The 20,083-nt window shown below is 57.3% G+C and overlaps 1 protein-coding gene across 2 annotated transcripts in view; it reads left to right on the forward strand.

The window, feature by feature from the left end:
* Positions 1-20,083, forward strand: part of FAM102A (family with sequence similarity 102 member A) — a 34,289-nt gene that overhangs the window by 4,180 nt on the left and 10,026 nt on the right. Inside the window, exons 2-3 of one of the 2 annotated variants that reach the window (XM_045563333.1) lie at positions 18,501-18,621; positions 18,836-18,865. In XM_045563333.1, the coding sequence (XP_045419289.1) occupies positions 18,501-18,621; positions 18,836-18,865 (151 nt within the window). The remainder of the gene's footprint in view (positions 1-18,500; positions 18,622-18,835; positions 18,866-20,083) is intronic. The other variant, XM_045563335.1, reaches the window with a different exon arrangement.

Below are 20,083 nucleotides of genomic sequence, written 5' to 3' on the forward strand. Positions count from 1 at the left end.
AGGCCTGGGCTAGCACTGGCGCACTGCAAGCATTGGCCAAGGTTCCTGCCCAGAGACCTCCCAGGCGGACATATTCAAGTGGCATCAGGGAGGCTTTCCTGGGGGTCCCGGGAGGGATGCAGAGGTCCTAGTCAAGTTGGGGAACAGCCAGCTTTTCCAAGGCGGCCCTCCAGCAGCAAGAATCCCAAACATTCTGAGAGGTCTCTACTCCCAGCTGGCACCAGTCCTGTGGCCTGCCTCACGCTCGTGGCTGGCAGTGCCAGGGGAAGGGAGCACAAGGGAGGCGCTGACTTACCTCACAGTAAGTCCTCTCTGGAGGAGATGGGCAGAGAGCGTTTCCTCAGCCAGTGGATGGAGAAACTGAGGCCTGGGGCACAGAAGTGACTTCCCAGGGCCACTTCATAGGAGGAGCTAATGGCATAGCTAGGCAGACTCTGATCTGGCCCTGACCTCTGTTGCCTGTGCCTCAGTACCCTTCTTTGCATGAAGGTTGCAGGCTGGGCCAGAAGGAGAGGACGGGTCCCTCTGGGGGCTCCTCCTACCCTGTACTTGGGTGCAGGCTGTCCAAGGAGCAAACTGTGACTTGGAGAGGCCCCTCCCCTGGCCTTTCTTCTTTGATAGGCTTGAGTCCTCAGTTGGCTTTCAGTGGGATTTTTACTTGTTTTGTTGGAAGAGCGTGTGGCTGCTCACCACACAGGTGCTGTCTGCCTTCCGCGGGCGGGCACAGCCTTGTGCCAACCGGGATGGGCAGCCTCAGGCCACGTGTGGGATTCCTTGAGCATGAAGAAGGTCTTGGGCACGTTGGCTCTGCGACTGGAGGCCCTGTGCCAGGCCTGGTCCCCAGGGAGGCCAGGCCGCTGGGTCTTTCCTCACACTCCTTACACTTGGCCAGGGCCTCTGCTTCCCCAGTCCCTCGCCCGTCCTCCTGGGAAAAGGCTGCACAATGCCACTTGAATCCGCCACCCTGAGAGGCCTTCTCTCAGGCACTGTGGAGCTCGAGGAGGGCAGGATGGCTGGAGGTAGACACACAGTTCTGTCCCTCGGGGGTATGTGGAGGTGCTGTGGGACAGACCCCCGAGTTGGGTGGAGGGCAGTGTGCCTGGTGGGCACCATGGAAGCTTCGGGGCCAGGCAGTTCTGGGGCAGGTCCTCCTGGATTCCATTATGCCCTGGCAGACCAGCTGGGGGGCATTTCTGTTCAGGCATCCCCCACTGGCTCAACAGCTGTTGATTGAGTGCCCATCTCAGACTGGACATGTCCTTGCCTTCCTGGAGCTCACCATCTCGGGATAGGGAGGGCTTCCCTGAGGAAGTGACCCTTCCTGGGAGGAAGGCCAAGGGGGATTGGACTAGCAGAAGGTTGGGTCAGTGGAGTCCCCTGGCCAGGAGGCACTTGCTCCCAGTGGTCCCGGCGAGGGGCTGGTGTGGCTGGGTGTGGGGAGGAGCCGGGAGGAGGAGAAAGTGAAGTGGTGGATGGCCAGCTGCTCTGTTCCTGGCTTGGGAGTCCTGTCGAGGGGCGAGGGAGTGACAGGCCTGGTTTGCCAACTAGGATTGATGGCTCTTGCTGCCTGGCGGAGAAGGTGCAAGGGGGCCTGACCTGAGCCAGTTGGAGTTGGCTGGTGGGCAGTGCTGGCCCCGCCTGGCTGGGCAGTGGCAGGCAGAGGAGTGGGCAGACTGGAGAGAGGGTTGGCAGGCAGAGTGGGCAGGTGGGTTTCCTCATCCCAAAGGTCTGGCATCATGCCTAGTACTTAGTAGGTGCCAGAAGATAGACATTCAGAAGGTCCACAGTGGCCAGATATAGCCAGGGTTTGTTGACCCCTGGAGTGTTCCAGTAGTTTTTGATTGAGTAAAAATCCAGACTTTCCATTTCTTTTAAGTTGGAAGATCTGACAGCAGTGCTGCGTGGCAGTGTTTGGCTCTAGGGCCTGTGTAGCTGCCTCTTACGTGGGCTGCTGCTCGAGGCTCCTCCTCGACCCCACTGCATGCCCTGGATCCCTGGCGTGGCCACCTTCCGTTTCCTCAGGCCAGCCTGGTCCCCAGGGCACCTGGAGAAGGCCTTCCATGTGCAGGTGGGGGGCACAAGGAGGCAGAGTGGCCTGTGGAGAGAAGCCCCAGCCGGAGAAGCAGGCAGGGCCATGCTGGGAGGCCTCAGAGGCCAGCGTGAGCAGCAAGGCCGTGGCACCGGGCCAGCTGCTGGCTCCCTGCCAGGTCAGATTGTGCTTCTGGTGGCCGTGGTGAGGCCTGAAGTTGCCCAGTGTGTGCCTGGCCTTGGTGTCTGCTCTTTGGACCTGGCTTTTGCTCTTAGCTAGTCACACAATTGGCAGGTGCCACCCTGGCAGCCCCTGCCTGCCAGCCTGGCAGCAGCTCTGACCTGTGGTGATCTGGCTCCACAGGGCCAGCCTGTTCCCCGAGGCCTGTTCCTCCCTTCAGGCTCTGTCCTGGGAGGTGCTCTGGCCAGGGGTTCTGGGCAGCAGCCACACCATGTGCCTGTGGGCCCTGCTTTGCCCGGGGTTGGCTGGGAGGCTGTGTGTGTCTTCGAACCTTGCTTGTTCGGTACCTGAGAGTCCTGACTTGCATGTGGGGGGCCCTGCTTGGGCATTGGGATGGCCACTGTTGTGTCTGCTAAGGGACCTCAGGGGCTGAGGGACTTGGTGTGTGAAGACTGGCGATGGCCATGTGGTGACCTTGGAGTCGCTCGCCTGTGGCTGGGGATGGGCAGTATTACCTGAGACAACCAGTGTAGATTTATCCTTCTCACCAAGGGAGCCACAGTAAGTTTAAGGAGGGGAGAGGCACCAGATTTGCTTAGAAAGAGACCTGGATCTAATGTAGGGTGGGGAGGGTGGTGTAACTCTTCATTATCCACTTGCCTGGCAAGCGCTTTGGATGTGGGGGCACAGGACTTGCCCCAGGGCTCCAGGTGTGCTCTGTGACCTGTCAGCCTCCCCCACCCCCAGCCTGCTGGCGCCCTGCAAGGTCAGACTGCTGTTGGTGGCTCTGTAAGGCCTGAAGCTGCCCCGCCTATGCCTGGCCGTGGTCTCTGCAGAGGGCTATGGTGGCAAACCCTTGGTTTTCACTCTGAGTCTCTTTTGGCACCCGGTGTTTGGAAAAGCTCTCACATGCAGGCCAGGAGCTGCCCACACCCCGACCCTGCCCGATGTCAACTGGGAGCCGCCAGCCCGCAGCCCCTCCAGCCAACTTGTTTTGGTGGTTGGGAGGAAGAGCTGACAGAGGGCTTTCTGCCTACTTGGTTTCTGTCCTGCCCTCCCCCTGCCCCCAGGTCTGGGGGAGATGGTCCTGTCCTGTCTCTGCCACTTGTTGCCTTGGGCAAGTGACTTCCCTGAGTCTCTATGACCCCCCCTGTGAATCGGGGCTGCTGGTGCCTGCCTCGTGGTGTTCTTGGGAGGACATGGTGAGATGATGCCTCTCAGACGTCTAGCTCGGCTCCTGGCACACGGTAGACACACTGTATCTGCTACAGTCTATCCTTCTGTCCCCTGGCTGAGTCATGACCGTGGGCTGAATGGTGCATCTAAGTTGCCCCTCCAGAGCAGCTGGCATTGGTGCTCCCTGTGGGCCAGGACTGATGGGGTGCTGCTGGGACAGGGTACTTCCCCGTCTCTGCTCTCTGCAGGCATGGGAGCAGGTGAGAGCACACCTTGTATCTGAGCTCAGGGTCCCCAGTGGGGTCTGCGTGCTTTCTGGTCCCTGTTGGCTTGAACCTGCCCTGCATGGGGGTGCTTGGCTATGAATGAGTGAGAGCCAGAGTGCTCCTGTGCTGGGGAGGCTTCTGCCAAGGAAGGGGCCGTCTCCACGGCCAGCTGTGGGACCCACTCTGGCATGCAGAAGACAGCTGTCCTCAGAGGTGGAGGGCACTGGCTGGCAGGTTGCTGGTAGGCAGGGGCACAGGTGAGAGAGCCAGGGGCCCCTCCTGGCCTCATGTCAGCTTCTACCGCTCCTTGCCCTTCTGGTTTCTGTGCCTTTGTTCCTGCAGTTTCCTTTTCCTCAGGCTCCCTCCCCCACTTCTTGACTTGCTGAACTGCTGCTCAGCCCAAGAGCCACCTCCTCCAGGAAGTATCCCCTGGCCTCTTTTGGCCTCATACACCCTGTGTGGACCTTTATCTCAGGGCCCTGCAGTCCCTGACCACGTCTAGCTCTTTCCTCAGACTGTGGGCCCTTTGTGGCCTCTGTTACATCATTGCATCTTAGTCCTGGGGCTTCCTGTGGTGGGTTGGTGCTGCCCTGAGGCTGGAACTTTTTACCCGGGCTCTGAACCTATGTGAGTCTTGGCACTGGACCTCGAGGCAGCCACCACCAGCTGCTGGACCGGGCCCTGACCTCCCGTGCCCGAGGTATCAGTCTGTGTCAGGAGCCGCCCTCACCCGCACACCAGGCAGCTGGGCACCGCCACGGGCTCAGAGGCTGCAATTGACAGGCAGCTGGGGGCATGGATGGCTTGGGTTGGGTGGACCCCTGGGGGGAGTACGGGTGCTCATAGTAGGGTGTGGAGGAGGAGGAGGGGGCTGGGGCCTGACTGTGCTCTGCAGTTGGACCTTGGCAGCTGCTCAGTTGCTCCATGACCATGAAGGGCCTTGGCCTCTCAGCCTCAGCTTCCTCCTCCGTCAAATGGAGGCACTCACACGGGCGCAGAAGGGCTACCTGAGATTAGAGCTCCCTGCTTAGCACAGGGCCAGGCATCTGGCAGCTAAAAACAGACTCAACCTGCCGAGAGAGAAGGTGCACAGCCTAGTGCTTGGGGAGGGTGGAAGTCTGGGTTCTCTTTGCACGCAAGGTGCCCTCACCTCCCACCACTTCCTCTTTGCGCGGCCGGACGCTCTGCAGACGTGGGGGCAGCACACCTGCGGTACCCCGCTCCTGCTTGTCTCCCCCTGGTTGCTCCATGACAGTTTCCTGGGCATCTTCTGTGTGTGGGCCCAGGCTAGGCCCTGGGGATGCAGCGCCCGCCCCCCATGGCCCTCCCCAGTCGGGGAGGCACAGGAATCCAATCAGTGCTGTGGTCACAGGCCCTGGGCAGGTGATGCTAGGTTCAGTTCCAGGGGAGGAGTAGGGTTAGCGGGTGGCGGGTAGGAGAAGAGCATCCCGGGGCAGAGAGATGGCAAGATAGAGTTCTAAGCAGGGAAGAGCCCTTGGAGTGGGGGGGGAGGGTAGGGGGTGGGAGCCACAGCAGGGTGTGACTCCAAGTCATATTTGTATTTTAGAACCACAGGGCGGCAGTGTGGTTAACTGGGGCTCCAGGTTGCAGAAGGGCAGGTGACGGTCAGCTGAGAAGGGCGACTTTCCACCCCTGTCATCACGGAATGATTCAAAACAAAACTCGAGGCGTACTGTGCGGTGGTGAGCGAACAGGCTGCTGCTCTCAGGGACCAGCCTCACAAACATGACATTCGGCAGAGCAAGTCAGAGCCAGGAGTGTATGATGCCATTTATATAAAGTTCAAGAACATCTTGATACAAGTCAGGGTGAGGGTCACGTGTGGAAGGGGTTTCTGGGGGCCTGTAATGTTCTGCTTCTTGGGGCTGTTCTCATGGGTTTGTTCTCTCTAGCATCTGTGAGCTCTGCATGTCTCTGTGCCAGAAACAAGCCTTGCGATGCCCCACACCTTTGGGCAGTGCTGAGCGGATGCCAAAGTCCTCTAGACAAAAATGAGCCACCTTTTTGTGTGCCTGGAAGAGGTCCTTGGATCTTTTCCTGGGTCTTTTTGGTGGGGCAGCCTGAACCATCTGACCTGATAAGCATCGCTCTTGTTTACAAGGCAGTAACTTATCTTGGCAGCTGCGGCAGTCTTCTCTGGCGAGGGGTTTTCCTTCTGCCTCTTGCAAACCCCAGCAGGGCCTGCTAGACCGTGGGTTTGGCAGTTCAGAGGGAGGGAGGGCTCCTGTGCTGCCAGACGACTGGATCTCTCTGATCCTTGCTTTCTTCGTCTGTGAAATGGGATAATAAGCTTCTCCTTGATGCTTGGGTGAAATGGGATAATGCCTGTTACATACCTGTCCTGGCCCCTGGCATGGAGCACGGCTCTGTAAAGGCTGGCAGTGGTTGGCATTAATCCAGGGCTGTTGTTGGAAAGGGCCCAGGGGTGGGAGCAGAGAGGAAAGGTCCATGTTCCTCCCTTTCTCTTTCTCTTCTGTCTTCCTGTGGTTCACCCATTTAGGAGACATTTGTGTTAGAACCAGGCCACTGCCCTGATCAAGACAACTGTGGTCCCTGCCTGGGGCCCATGAGCCAGGGGAGACTTTCTGGCACGTCCGTCCCTCAGAGAAGTGCTGAGCACTGCAGGGGAGGGGAGGCGTCACCACCCCTCCTGCTGTGGCCCTGAACCCTCACTTTGTGGATGAGCCTTTGACAGACCACGCTCTCCCCGGGTGCCCAGAGAAGGCCTGACCCTGGGCTGCAGCAGCTCCTAGAGGCTTTGTGTCAGCTAAGGAGGAATCGCATGTTACAGCTGGCCCGTCTTAGATGCAAGGAAGACCAAGGCCCAGGCTCCTTTGGATGTATCCTCGGTATTCCATAGAGACCTGAGTCGTAGTAAGTGCTCAGTAAGTTTGTGTGGAGTGAGTGAATGACAGGCAGGGATTGGCCCAGGGTTGGTCTGTGAGTCTGCAGAGAATCAGGTGTCTGGGGAGGAGGTGGAGACCAGTGAGTCAGGGCCTTGTGGTCCTTCCTGACCCTGAGCCCTTGGTCCTGTGGTTGGAATCTTGGGGAGCTGCTGAAGATGGCTGGAAAAACAGGTCTGAGTCTGTGCTGGGCTGGGAGGAAAAGTGGCTCTAGCCGAGCAGTTCCTCATTATCACCCGGTCACCTCAGAAGTCCAGGGAGCCACAGGTAATGCTGTATGGATCAGTGGGAATGCCTGGGTGACAGATCCAGCAGTAGCAATGACCCCTGACCCCAGCTGGCAGCCCCTTTCCTGGAGGTGGTACAAGAGGCTTAGGGGCAGCCCTTGTGGGTACAGGGGTGTGCAGGCACTCATTCAGTTGTCAGATGCTTATTGAGCACCTGCTGTGTGCCAGGCGCTCTCCTTGGGACAGGGGATGCAGCAGTGAGTGAAACAGAGGCCTTGCCTCCAGCAGCAGCTCTGTACCCTGTGAGACAGGAGCCTAAGACCTGGGCCCACAAGAGGAAGCCCACAGTGTGTAGGGTGCCCTCGGGATGGGCTTGGATGGAGCTAGGGGTTCAGAGGACAGAGGCATCCCTGTGAGTCAAGCCTAGCCATTCCAGGAGCCGGTCCCCAGGGATGGGGATCCCCCTCCCCTCTCTTCTCTTCCTCCTCAGGTGAATCAGACACCACCCAGGTGTGAGTCAGCCAGGAGTGGCCCCAGGCATGCCTGAGCCACCTGCCAGTCCACCTCCCTGGACATCCCAGCCGGGGTGTCCAAGTGAGGTTCAAGGCCTGAGGAAATGTCCTGATCCATGGGCCTGGGACAGAGAAGTGGGCGGGGGCCTGGGTCAGGGGCTTTGCCTGCCTGGCTTCCTGCTGGACCATCTGCGTAAGAGGGGAACTCAGGGTCCCTCTCTGCAGTTACTTCTGGAGGCCTAGTCCCTGCTGCATTCAGCATGGGTTCCCCATGTATGTGCCAGGCCTTGTAGCAACCCAGTGAGACAGGGACAGGGTGGTGACTGAGGCCTAGAGAGGTCAAGTGTCCAGAGTGGCAGAGCCTGGCCTTGAGTGCTGGTCTCTGCTTCCCCATGCTCACAGGTGGGCCTGCTGGGAGTCTGGTGGGTACAGGAAGGGAAGTCCCCTGAGTAGAGCCAGCCCCACAGTCTGTGTTTGTCATGGGTCCTCAGTGGGGGAAGTTGCTACCACAGCCTGGCGTGATGCCCGCTGTGTCTTCTTTTTTTTTTTGAGACAGAGTCTCACTCTGTTGCCCGGGCTAGAGTGCCATGGGGCCAGCCTAGCTCACAGCAACCTCAAACTCCTGGGCTCAAGCAATCCTCCTGCCTCAGCCTCCCAAGTAGCTGGGACTACAGGTCTGTGCCACCAAGCCCGGCTAATTTTTTCTATATATATTTTTAGCTGTCCATATAATTTCTTTCTATTTTTAATAGAGACAGGGTCTTGCTCTTGCTCAAGCTGGGCTCGAACTCCTGAGCTCAAACGATCCACCCACCTCGGCCTTCCGGAGTGCTGGGATTACAGGCGTGAGCCACCGCACCCAGCCCCACTGTGTCGTCTTGCTTTGCATTTCTAGGGCCTCTGGCTTGGCCCAGCCGTGGCATGGGAGCCCAGCTTGTGGCTCTGGGGTCAGATCACAATCCTCTCCAGGCCAGGAGACCATGGACAGGTGACTTCTCTGCTCTAGTCCTCAGTTTCCTTGCCTGTGACGAGTGAGATGGGGATGATGGTCCCTGTTTCCTAGGGCTGGGCTGCGGACACGGGAGGTCCAGCAGGAGAGCTCTTGGCTCAGTGCCTGATGTGCAGCAGGTGTTCAGGAGATGGGGAGCTGATATTAGGAGTTTTTGCCGGGCCTGTTTGCTAGGGAGCATTTTCCCACTTCTCCTCCTGACCCTGGATTGATCTAACTTGGTCCCCGACACCAGCAGGTCTTGATGGGTTTGGCCCAGAGCCACACCCACTGACCCCACACTTTGACCAAATTTGACCATCCTTCCCTTGGCAGAAGCCTGGACTCAGAGCTGCCTCTTCCCTGGTACCGAGACTGGCGGTGAAGGGTCAGCCCACAAAGCTCAGGATCCCGGGTCGCCTTGCACTTATGCCACGATCCCCTGAGCGTGGCTGCACTGTCTTGGCAGATTTCCCAGGGATCCTGCAGGGTCAGGAGGTGGCGGTGGGTTCCTACAGGGGGGCCTGGGAGTACAGACCATCCCTCATCTCCTGTGTGACCTGCAGCAAGTACCTGGACTTCTCTGAGCATCCATTTCCTGATCTGTGACATAAAGGAATGAGGTTAATGCTTGAGAAGCACCTGGCACATGAGAGGGTACCTGGGAAACAGGAGCCAGGCTGGACTGCACTGGGTGGTGGGGGCACCTTTGCTCAGGTGTGAGGGATTGGACCAGCACTTGGTCAAAGCCAGCAGTTTACTTGGGACCCCATCAGTGGCCTGCTCTCCACTTGTGCTGTAAGGGCAAGAGAGAGTGGCCACTGGCATCAGCTGGGAATCGCATTCACAGGTGTTTGCCTGGGCAGTAGCTCGAGCTGCCTGCGCAACCTGACTCTGGGTGCAGAATGCAGAGCAGGGCAGCCATGTGCCTCTGTCCGTAAAACAGGGTGTCTGCACCTGCCTGTGGGGTTTTTGAAGATCATTCTCACGGATACTTGGCTGGCGAGTGGCAAGATTCCAACCCAGGTATGTCTGACTCCAGAAGCCCTGCTCCTAAACCCTGACACTTGCCCAGCAAGCCTGAGTGACCTGGCCAGTCCCCCACCACTTTTCCATCTTGGAGTTTCCGGAGCCCCAGTGGGCTGTCTGCTCTGCTTGTTTGGGTCGCTTGCTGACACCAGCCTTCACTCCCAGCCCACCCACCAATCCCGGAGCCCCTCGTAGGGCTCCCTTTGGCAGAGGAGCAAAGAAGGCATCTTAGGGCTGATGGGTGGCTACTCTGAGCACTCCAGTACCGGGCAGCGTGGCTTGGCTTCTAGGAACTTCTTGCTGCCTCATCGTGGGAGGAGGGGCTGGCCCTGTCAGAACTGTGAGCTGCTTCCCCTGCACACAGCCCTGAACCCCTGGCAGGAGCCAGACGCTGCTGGACTGCCACGTTGGCTCTTCACCCCACAGCCCCTGGACGGACGCCGTGGCTGCTTCCCAGGGTGGGCTCCTCCCCAGGCGGCTGTACTCTTGTCTCTTCGGGGAAGCACAGGCAGATGTTGTCGATTTAAATTGTTTCCTTATTAGACTCTCTCTCTCCATCCTGGGCTGGGTTTCATCAGCTGGGAGCCTTGATTGCATCACTGCAGCGCCAGCTCCTCCAGGAACCAGGCCAAGGACTGTTGGAGTGGGTGTGGCTGAGGAGGGGCAGGCAGGACGGCAGGGGGAGGGACCTACATGGTGGAGTCTTACTCTGGTCACTTCTTGTTATAGGGGCTGAGTGGGAGGCATCAGAGTGCCAGCCCCCTCAGGTACCCAGGAACATATAGCGAGGGCTGGGAGGTCCCTGGGGTCCCACACAGTTCTGACAGCTACGTTGACTCTTAGCTGGGTGCCCAGCTCCCTGCGTCAGAATCACCTGGGTGGTTGTTTAAAATGTCTTTCCAAGGCCTGCAGTAGTGGTTCTCAACCACTGGTTCACAACCAGGAGTGATTGGGAGACATTTTTGGTTGTCACACCTAGGGGTGTGCTACTGGCAGGATGTTGCTAACCCCCACAGAGAGAAACCCTGTCCTGCAGAGTCCGTAGTCCTGGTGGGCCTGCTGGGAATCTTCGATTGCATCTGAGAAGCCCTGTCTTGCTGGGCCTCACACCTCTCTCTTGGCTGTGAGATCGAGCACCTGTTCCTAGCCAGGCTGGGGCTCTGTGCTGGTGATGAGACACGTAACCGTGAGCACGTGCAACTGGGAAGGTGCAGTGCTGAGGATGGGCATGGGGTCATGCTGGAGCCCTGTCATGGGGGCTGGGCTGCCCCAGTAATACCCAGGATCCCCTTTTCCTGACTTTCTGCCCCTGTGACAGTTGGCTGCCAGCCAGGCCATACACCTTTGCTCTGACTCCAGGGAGAGGCCCGGTTGGGCCCGTTTGGTTCTTGTCAGTAGGGACCCTGTGGGCCTGGCAGCCTGTGGCCAGGAGGTGGCTTCCACGGCACTGACCGCTTGTCACCCGAGTGATGGAAACCGGGGACCCCAAGGCTCTGGGATCTTGTTGTTGCACTTAGCTGCGCAGTGATGCTCGCCATGCCTGGGCCAGGTACTGGGGATGTGGCAGCGAGCTGGCCTCCGGACAACAGAGCTCAGACTCGGGGACAGCTCCTGCTGGGAGCTCTGAATTTCACTATCTGAGAAGCTGAGGACGGTGGCTCATTTTAGCCTGGCCTGCCACCCTTCACAGGCTCTGAGGCCTCTTCAGTAGCCTTCAGCTGCTGGGAGCCTGGGGGGGCAATGTCCCTTCCTCCAGCGTGTCCATCTGCCTTCCTGCTTTTGAGGGGAGCAGACATAGGGAGGGGGTGAAGGTGTGGGCTTGGTGTCACAACCGCTTGGGATAGCATCCAGCTCTGTTGTTTTCGTGACTTTGGACCTGTCCTGCCCCTCTCTGGACCTCAGTTTCTTTTTCTGTAAAATGGGAATGGTAATGGCACACACCTCTTAGGACTATAGTAGAATTCAGTTGGTCATGCATATAAAACATGGGTCCTGCAAAACAAGCTCAAAGAACAGGAACTGTTTTTAACAGGAGGTATTGATTAATTAAAGATGTGCTGCGGGGGCCAGGGACGGGTTCAAGAGCAGGCCTTGGAGGAGGACACAGAGAAGGTCCTGCTTTATGCTAGCTCTGTCCTGGGCTCTGAGGAGGCAGTAGTGATTCAGACAGAGATGTGGTCCCCATCTGCATGGGGCTCCGAGGGTGAGACATGGTGGGGCACATGCTAGGCAAATGTGGCCACACGGATGCAGTGTTGACAGAGTTCTTTGCATCCCTCCTCCAGCTGAGCAGTGGAGAAAGGAGCGGTGGCACCACAGAGCCATGGTGACAGCCCTATGTGCTGGGGAGATCACTCTTTTATAGAAGAAGTTGAGACTTATTGAGATGGGGTTTCCTGGTCACTTGAGTGGCCTCTTTGTCAGCCTGATCCTGCCCCCCTCCCTTCTCTTGGCTCTTCCTGGGAGCCGCCTCCTAGCTTCTGGGTCTCCCCTGTGCTGTTCCCACTGCCTGGGACATCCTTCTCCCCGAATCTTCACCTAGCAAGCTTCAGCCTGCAGGTCCCAGCCCTGACGTCACTGTTGGGGGAGCCTTCTCTGACTCCGGCCCCCAGACCCCAGGTCAGGCCCCTTCTACTTCCACGGAGACTGGCAGCGATTGTTGGTCTTTTCCTGTGTAATGTCTGCCTCCCCCACTCCACTAGGGGCTGCCCCACACCTGAGCCAGTGCCCACAGTTAAGTCTTTGTGGATGCATCATGGAAGCTCTGGTCAGGATTTGGGACATAGGTCCCTGTGTCTCCCACACTTCAAGGTGCGGCTGCCAGGACGGGGCCAGAGGTCACTGGGCTGGCCTCCCCGGGGCAGGAGAGCTCCAGGGGAGTTCTGCCTGGCAGAGGACACGAGCATGTTGGGGGTGCTCTGCTCTATTTCAGGACAGCCCAGAAATAGCTGAATTCTGCCACTGTGCTGGCCACAGTGGCTGTGGTAGGTGGAGGGCTCACCCTGCCATGCTGAGATTTGCACGTCTAATTGTATATCTTAAAGCTAAAAACGAAACCGTCCCTGTAATTACCTGTCCTTGGCAGTGGGGAGCCGAGAAGCACACCCTGAAAGCCCAGGCTGGGGAGGGCTGGCCGTTGGCGGCTCTTTGCTGGGGGGCGCCCAGTCTCGCCAGCCGGTCCTGCGCACCGCACAGGCTGGCCCTATTTGTCAGTGCCGTGGGAGGCGAGTGTGGGTCCAGGCCTTGAGCCAGGCAGCTGGGGGTTCAAGTCCCTCTTGCTTGTGTGTGACCAGCTCTCCTATCCCTTTTCTCATTTTCAGTTTCAATTTCGATTATGGAAACAACTCTTGGGCAGAAAAGAAGAAAGTGGCCCTGATGACCCCTCCCCCGCCTCAGACCTGCTCTGAGCCCCTCCCCTTCTGACCGTGAGCCCCTCCCCTTCTGACCGTCATCCCCTCGCGCCAGTGCGAATAAGCCCCTTGGCCAGGCATCCTGGAGTCTGGCGTTCTGGGCCCCCTGGGTTAAAGCTGTCTCCTTCTCTGGGCCTTGGTTTTGTCATCGTTAAATTCCAATTTGAGCCACGTTAGCCAGGCAAGCGGGGGGATGCACAGTCTTACATTTTCTTAATAAACATTTAGCATTTTTCTTCATAGCTGCTCATCTGGCTTAGTTTTTTCACCCTTTCCCTTTTTCTGAGACAGGCGGCTCACTGTGCCTCTGGTCACTGCAGCCACACGCTCTGCTCTCCGGAGCCTCGGACACTCTTCTGGGTGCTGCAGTGCTGGGCTGGGCTCTGCTGTTCCTGGGGGACATTCCGAAGGGTGGCTTTTCGGCCTCGGACCACATTGCAATCTCCAGGACTCTGGAGGAGTTAATTCCCTCTGCTCGGCGTGCTTTAAAAAAAAAGTTTCAACTGATACTTTCAGTTCACAAAGAAAAAAAAGACATAGTCCCCCCCTCATCCTCATCCTTTCTCTCTGTCCTTCCCTACTTTTAATCTCTAGACACTCCAGTGGCCAGAGATGGCCTTCATTTGTGATGTCACTCAGGTACTTCCCATTTTCTCTGTGCATATGAACATTTATATAACTTTTTAAAAAATAAAACGGGGGAATGGGGTCGTACTGTAGATTCCCGTCTGCATATTGCTTCTCCTGTGGGTCGATGGGTCTTTCCGTGTCGGTGAGCACAGACTGCTGTGTCCCTTCTTCTGGCAGTTGTCTGCTTGGTGCCGTTTGAGCCATCCCCTCATGCTCATTTGGGTTCTTCCTGTTTTTCCCCAACTGTAATCTCTGCTGCCATGGCCGCCTGTGCACACGTGGATGCCTGTGGTTGCCGGCATCTCCACAGGGCCCCTTTGTGAGCTTGGGGCCAAGACTCCCTCTCCTGTCTCCCTGCGTACCATGTGCCACGCTGGCTCCTTGCTCCTCCTTACACATGTCAGGTGTGTTCCCACCCCAGGGCCTTTGTACATGCTGTTCCTCAAGCATGGGTTGCTCTTCCCTCAGGTGTCTGTGGGGCTCACTGTCTCCCTCCTTCAGTTCTTCGCTCAGGCATCACCTTCTCATTAAGGCCTTCCCTGGCCATCTTTCCCTCATGCCCCCTCACCTGGGCATTGCCTACCCCCTTCCCCAGTTCCTTTTTCTCCACGGCACCTACAACCTCCTGCCATGCACTTGCCTGGTTTTGTCTGTCTCCTAACCCAGAGTGTAAGCTCCTTGCAGGGGACGGTTTCTGTCCACTTCGTTTGCTGCTTATGTCCCTAGGGCCTTCAGCACCCTGGCAGGTGGTGGGTGCATAGTGAAAGGTTTCTGAGTGAATCAAGTCCCTGAGATTTCCTCACACCTGGCCTGGCCAGCTCCAGCCTGGGGCTCCTGCTGTCTGCTTTGCACCCTCCCCCTGCCCCAGCCCTGAGCCTGTGTGCATCTCCCCTCGTTGTCCCTGGGACCCATGCCACCCACCTAAGGTGCACAGCCGCTTCCTACCAGAGGAGCCCTGGGTCTGGTGGGAGGCTTGTGGGCCCTGAGGTGGCTGCAAGCTGTGACCTGGGTGGGACATGGGCTGTGGACACGGGACGGCCTGGAGTCAACACTGGCTCTGCTGCCAGCAGCTCTGTGACTCTGGGGGAGCTACACGGCATTTCTGAGCCTCACTTTCCTCATATGTAGAGTGGGCCACAGTGACTGACAGCCACCTTTCTGTGTTGAGTTCCAGGTGGCACACAGTAGGCCCTCGGGAAGTAGCCACTGCTGCAGTGTTTATTTCACCCTTGCTGTGACCTCCTAGGGTGGGCCGGTAAGGCTGCTAGCTTCTTCCTGAGGGTGTGGTGGCATCGAATAGGTGATTGTTAGAGCCCTGTGGAAACAGGGCTGCCCGGCAACGATCCTGGGATCCGTCCCAGGCTCGCCTTCCCGAGGGAGGGAACGTGCCCCGTTACCTGAGCCTGAGAGGGCTCCACGTGGCTTTCTCTGGCCTCAGGCTTTCTGGCTGGCATTCCCACGGCAGACTCTGAACGGGGAAGGGCAGAATCCCACAATTCACCATCAGCTTTTGTTCCCAGATACTAATCCCAATTCCTGAGTATTTCAACAAACCCAGAACAGCAAGCTTCCTTCTTAGGCCTCCAGCAGTTGCCGCCAGCTCCTAGCTAGGGTGGGGGTCTGAGGGTCCACATGGGAGCCTCACAGCTACCCTGCTCTCAAGCTTGGCCCCTGGCCACCTGGGAAGTGTCTGTTCTTGCCCTTCTACCCGCCTCCACCATGGCTGCTCTTAGCCTCTGCCTAAGCCACAGTCCATGGTGGCCAGATGGAGCTGCTGTCAGAGTAGATGCAAAGTCTTCACTGCGCCCTGGGGCCCAGCAGGCCCTCACCTCTGCTCCCTCACCTTTATCTGCTCTGCTCTCCCCTCAACTCCTTTTCAGCCTCTGGCCTCCCTGCTGTGTCTCCATTTGCTGAGCATGAGCATGCCTCCATCGAGCATGAGCATGCCTCTACCACAGGGCCTTTGCACTCCTCTGGATGGCTCTTTCCCCCACTGTTGCTCAGCTCCAGTCCTTACTTCCTTCCAAGCCTTGCTCAGATGTCACTGCCATGAGGGCCATCCCTATGCACCTGTCTGAAGTAGCACTCTGCCTTCTCATCTCTACTCCCACCCGCCTTTCCTGCTGTGTTCTCCATTTTCTGTTTATCTGACCTACCAGGTATTTGGTTTTTGGTAACAGTTTTATTGAAGTATAATTCACATACCATACAATTCACCCATTTAAAGTATACAATTCAGTGGTTTTTAGTACATTCACAGAGTTGTACAACCATCACCACAACCAATTTTAGGACATTTTCATCACCACAGAAAGAAACCCCGTACCCATTAGCAGTTATTCCTATCAACTTCCCCATCCCCTGGCCACCAGTCTACTTTCTGTCTCTGTGGGTTCACCTGTTCTGGGCATTTCATATAAATGCAGTCCTCTCTGGCTGGCTGCTTTCACTTAGCATAATTTTTCAAGATTAATCCACAGTGTAGCATGTATAAGCATTTCTTTTTATTGCTGAATAACACTCCGATGTATGGCTAGACCACATTTTATTTGTCCATTCACCAGTTCTCTAGCCCTGACCTTTCCGCTTGTCCCCATCTTGGACTGCAGGGGGTTGCTGGAGCTCAGCCTCCTGACAGGGTGGCAGCATTCTGGTGGCTGAGTTCCCTCCATCCCCAGCGTCTTCATCAGATGAGGCACATCTCACAGAGACGCCAGGCCCCTTGCGGGGCTCCGCTCGCTGCACACTCCAGGTGCCCGCGAGGGAGGGTGCTGTGCCCAGTGAGGGTGAGGGCTGCAGCCCAGGTCTGCCTGACCCAAGTGCTGTTGCCCCTTGTCACAGCCTTGGCAGGAGCACGGGATATCCCTTGGTCATGTCCTCAAAGCCTTGTGGAGCCAGGCATGGTTGCCTGGAGGGGGCTTCTCACAGAAGGTGAGGCTTGGGGACTTTCATTGGCCGAGGAAACGGGACTCCCTTCTTGTTCATGCTGTTCCCTCTCCCTGGAACTGCCTCCCCAGCCTGGCTTCTCCCCACTTGTCATTTGGGCCTGAGCTTGAATGTCACCTCCCTGCAGCGGTCACCCTCCCTGACTCACCCCTTCCCCTGCCCCCTCCAGGTGACACGGGGTGAGTCATCACTGGGTGGATGTAGTCCGCGGCAGTGGCTCACCGCCCAGCGCCTGCTTGGCACTCAGAGACCTGGGCAGGGCCTCGGGTGCATGGCAGGCACTGCTGGCCCCGCCAGCGCCGCGAGTTCCACCTGCCAGGCCTCCCCAGGCTCCACGCCCTGTGAGCCGAGGTGATGGCTGAGGAGCCGTGACTCTGAAGTTGGACAGTCCTGGATTCAAATCCCATTTTGCCAGTCACTAGGGATTTGAGCTTGGGTGGGTGTGGAGTGGCTTCCTCTTAGTGCCCTCAGCCCTAGAAGGGGGCGCAGAGAGCCCATCTTGCACGGCTGCCGTGAGAAGCAAATGCCGATGCTCAGGAGATGCTTGACTGCCACCCTTTCTGACCCTCCACCCTCGGGTCACCCAGGGTGTGAAGAGGCCACTTCCTAAGCTGTCCACTTGGCCTTTCCGGTTAGGTGGGACGAGCTGGAGATAACGTCTCTCACACCACCCCCTCCCTTCCGTGGCCGCCCCTTCCTTAGCACCGGTTCTGCCAGGCGGGCTGTGGGGGGACGGGAGCTGCAGGGATGCAGAGCTCTTCTCTGCCATGTGCTGCTGCCACCCCCACATCCTGCCAAGGCCTCTGCAGCAGCTGGAGGGGCTTGGCTGAGCCGCTCCCACCTGCTCCCACTCACCCCAGGGCACAAAGCACCGCCCCATTGAAGGGGTGCTGAATTCCTCAGCGTAGTCATGGCTCCCAGCCCCAGGAGGAACTTGCAGGGCTGGAAGGCCAGACAGCCAGTTAGCGTCAGGGAAGCTGAGGGCGCTGGTTGCTGCCTGCACGGAGCCAGGCTGCTTGGTTCAACCCCTGTCCTCTTCCTGGTGCTGGGCCTTGGCGAGGGTCCTCACCCCCAGCGCTCCTGGTTTCTTTGAGTGTGGAACTGGGCTGAGATGGTGGCTGTCCCGGACGGTGTTTGCAAGGGTTTGGCATGAGCGCCTGTCCCCAGCACTGGGAGCAGGCTCTGGGGACGGCTGGCTTTTGTGAAGTTCTTTGAGCAGTGCAGGCACACAGGAGGTGTTGTGTGCATATTAGCTATGGTGGTTACTGTTGTCATTGTTACCAGTGGTGAAGAAGGGGGCTCTGGAGTCAGGAGGAACTGGGCTTAGGGCCCAGTGCAGCTGTTTCCCCGCTGGCTGATGCTGGGCAGTTTGCCTCAGTCTCTTCACCTGTGAAATGGGTTGAGTGTGGTCCCGCCTTGGAAGACTGTTGTGAGGGTCACCTGAGGTGGTTGGCAGGAGCCTGGCTGAGGGAGGTAGTGGCAGCGGAAGGAGCCACCCACAGTCACGGGGCAGGGTGGAGGGGGCAGCGCTGGGAGTAGAGGGAAGCTCAGCAGCTTATTAGCTCCCTGGGGAAGGGGGCGGCTGCCCCAGCCTGGCCTCACCCTGGCCTTGTGTTTTGCATATTTTTTGAGACAGTCTCACTCTGTTCCTCTGGCTAGAGTGCCGTGGCGTCAGCCTAGCTCACAGCAACCTCAAACTCCTGGGCTCAAGCGATCCTCCTGCCTTAGCCTCCCGAGTAACTGGGACTACAGGCATGCGCCACCATGCCCGGCTAATTTTTTCTATATATTTTTAGTTGTCCAGCTAATTTCTTTCTGTTTTTTCAGTAGAGATGGGGTCTTGCTCTTGCCCAGGCTGGTCTTGAACTCCTGAGCTCAAATGATCTGCCCGCCTTGGCCTGCCAGAGTGCTAGGATTACAGGCATGAGCCACTGCTCCTGGCTGTGTTTTGCATTTTTTATTACATGTTTTTTTGTTGTTGTTTTTACAATTACACAAGTCCATTCTTGTGAAAATGCAGTTACTTTGTGACACAAAGTGAGAAGTGAGAGCTCCCCTCCTCCTCACTCCCGCCAGCAATGGCACTCTGGCAGCACTCTCTCCCCGTCCCAGGTACCTTATGAGGTTCCCTGGCAGTGATCTGTGCTTTGTACTTGCGCTCACCTCTCCCCTCTGGCCTGCAGGGAGGAGGTGCAGGAGAACTGCGTGCGGTGGCGGAAGAGGTTCACCTTTGTGTGTAAGATGAGCGCCAACCCTGCCACAGGCCTGCTGGACCCTTGCGTCTTCCGTGTGTCTGTGCGTAAGGTGAGGCCTGCCCAGGGTGAGGGTGGGCTTGGGGCCACTGCCTCTGGGGCTTTAGGCCCTCCCCTGACTTGTCCCCCCTGACCAAGGAATAATGGGGGAGGAGTTGCTCTGCCCCTTTTCTGTCCCTGCCTCAAATTTGGAGAGATTTGGGGAGACACATGAAGTCCCTAGGACTCCCTAGTCACCCTGCTGCTGTATCTCCCTCCCTGTGCAGGAGCTGAAAGGCGGCAAAGCTTATTCCAAGGTAAGAGGGCCTGTGTGGAGGGGCGGTGGGATGGGACGGAGCAGCGTGGGATGAGCATGAGGGAAGCTTCCAGAAAGACTCACAGCCCCGTCTCTGCTGCAAACAGGAGATAGTCAGCCCTGCATGAGATGTATTTTTTGGGAAAAATCTTTATTGATAAGTCTTTGCAGTCCATATAAAGGTAGCACATGCTCGTTGGAACACAAATGGTACAAAAGTTCATAGAGTGAAGGGGCCAGTTTCCATCCCCTCCTCTCCCCAGGACCCCACCATTGGGATATGTTAGGATCTTTCCAGACCTTTTAAGAAAAAAAAAATTATGAAATTACCATACCTGCAGAGCAGTGAATTAAAAATATATGCATGTAGTTTAGAGAAATATAAAATGAGCAGCCTTTATGTGTATTTCTGTACACGCAAACAATAGGATTTTTTAAATGCACAAGTATACAGATTTGCAGCTTGGTTTTTTTACTTAGCCAGTACATCGTGAGCATCTTTTTGTGTTATCACCAATTTCCATGTGCTTTCTTTTTTTTCTTTTTTTTTTGAGACAGAGTGTTGCTTTGTTGCCCGGGCTAGAGTGAGTGCCGTGGCATCAGCCTAGCTCACAGCAACCTCAAACTCCTGGGCTCAAGCGATCCTACTGCCTCAGACTCCCGAGTAGCTGGGACTACAGGCACGCGCCACCATGCCCAGCTAATTTTTTCTATATATATTTTAGTTGTCCATATAATTTCTTTCTATTTTTAGTAGAGACGGGGTCTCGCTCTTGTTCAGGCTGGTCTTGAACTCCTGACCTCGAGCAATCCACCTGCCTCGGCTTCCCAGAGTGCTAGGATTACAGGCGTGAGCCACCGCGCCCGGCCTTCATGTGCTTTCTAATGGCAGCAACATCCCATTGCATGGCTGATGACGGTGACTCAGCCAGTCCCCACTGTGGGACATCTGTGTTATTGCCAGGGTTTCAATGCACCCACAGACAGTCCAGCCCTACATAGTAAAATCTTTTCTACTGGGTAACGAGAGAAGACAGCTCTGGCTTTGAATCAGCCTGCTCTGCCCTCAACCCCTCATCTGTGTGGGGAACCCTGGGCCTCCCCACTTCCCCTCTTGGCTGCTGGGAGGCTAGTGCCATGGCGGGAGTGGGGAGTGGGCGCCCTCCGACGGGAGGGGAAGTGTGTTGGCTCACCTCTCACCCTGCGTGGAAGGCCTGCG

Source organism: Lemur catta, chromosome 10 (assembly GCF_020740605.2).
Source record: "Lemur catta isolate mLemCat1 chromosome 10, mLemCat1.pri, whole genome shotgun sequence".
In the NCBI taxonomy this organism is placed as follows: Eukaryota; Metazoa; Chordata; class Mammalia; order Primates; family Lemuridae; genus Lemur; species Lemur catta.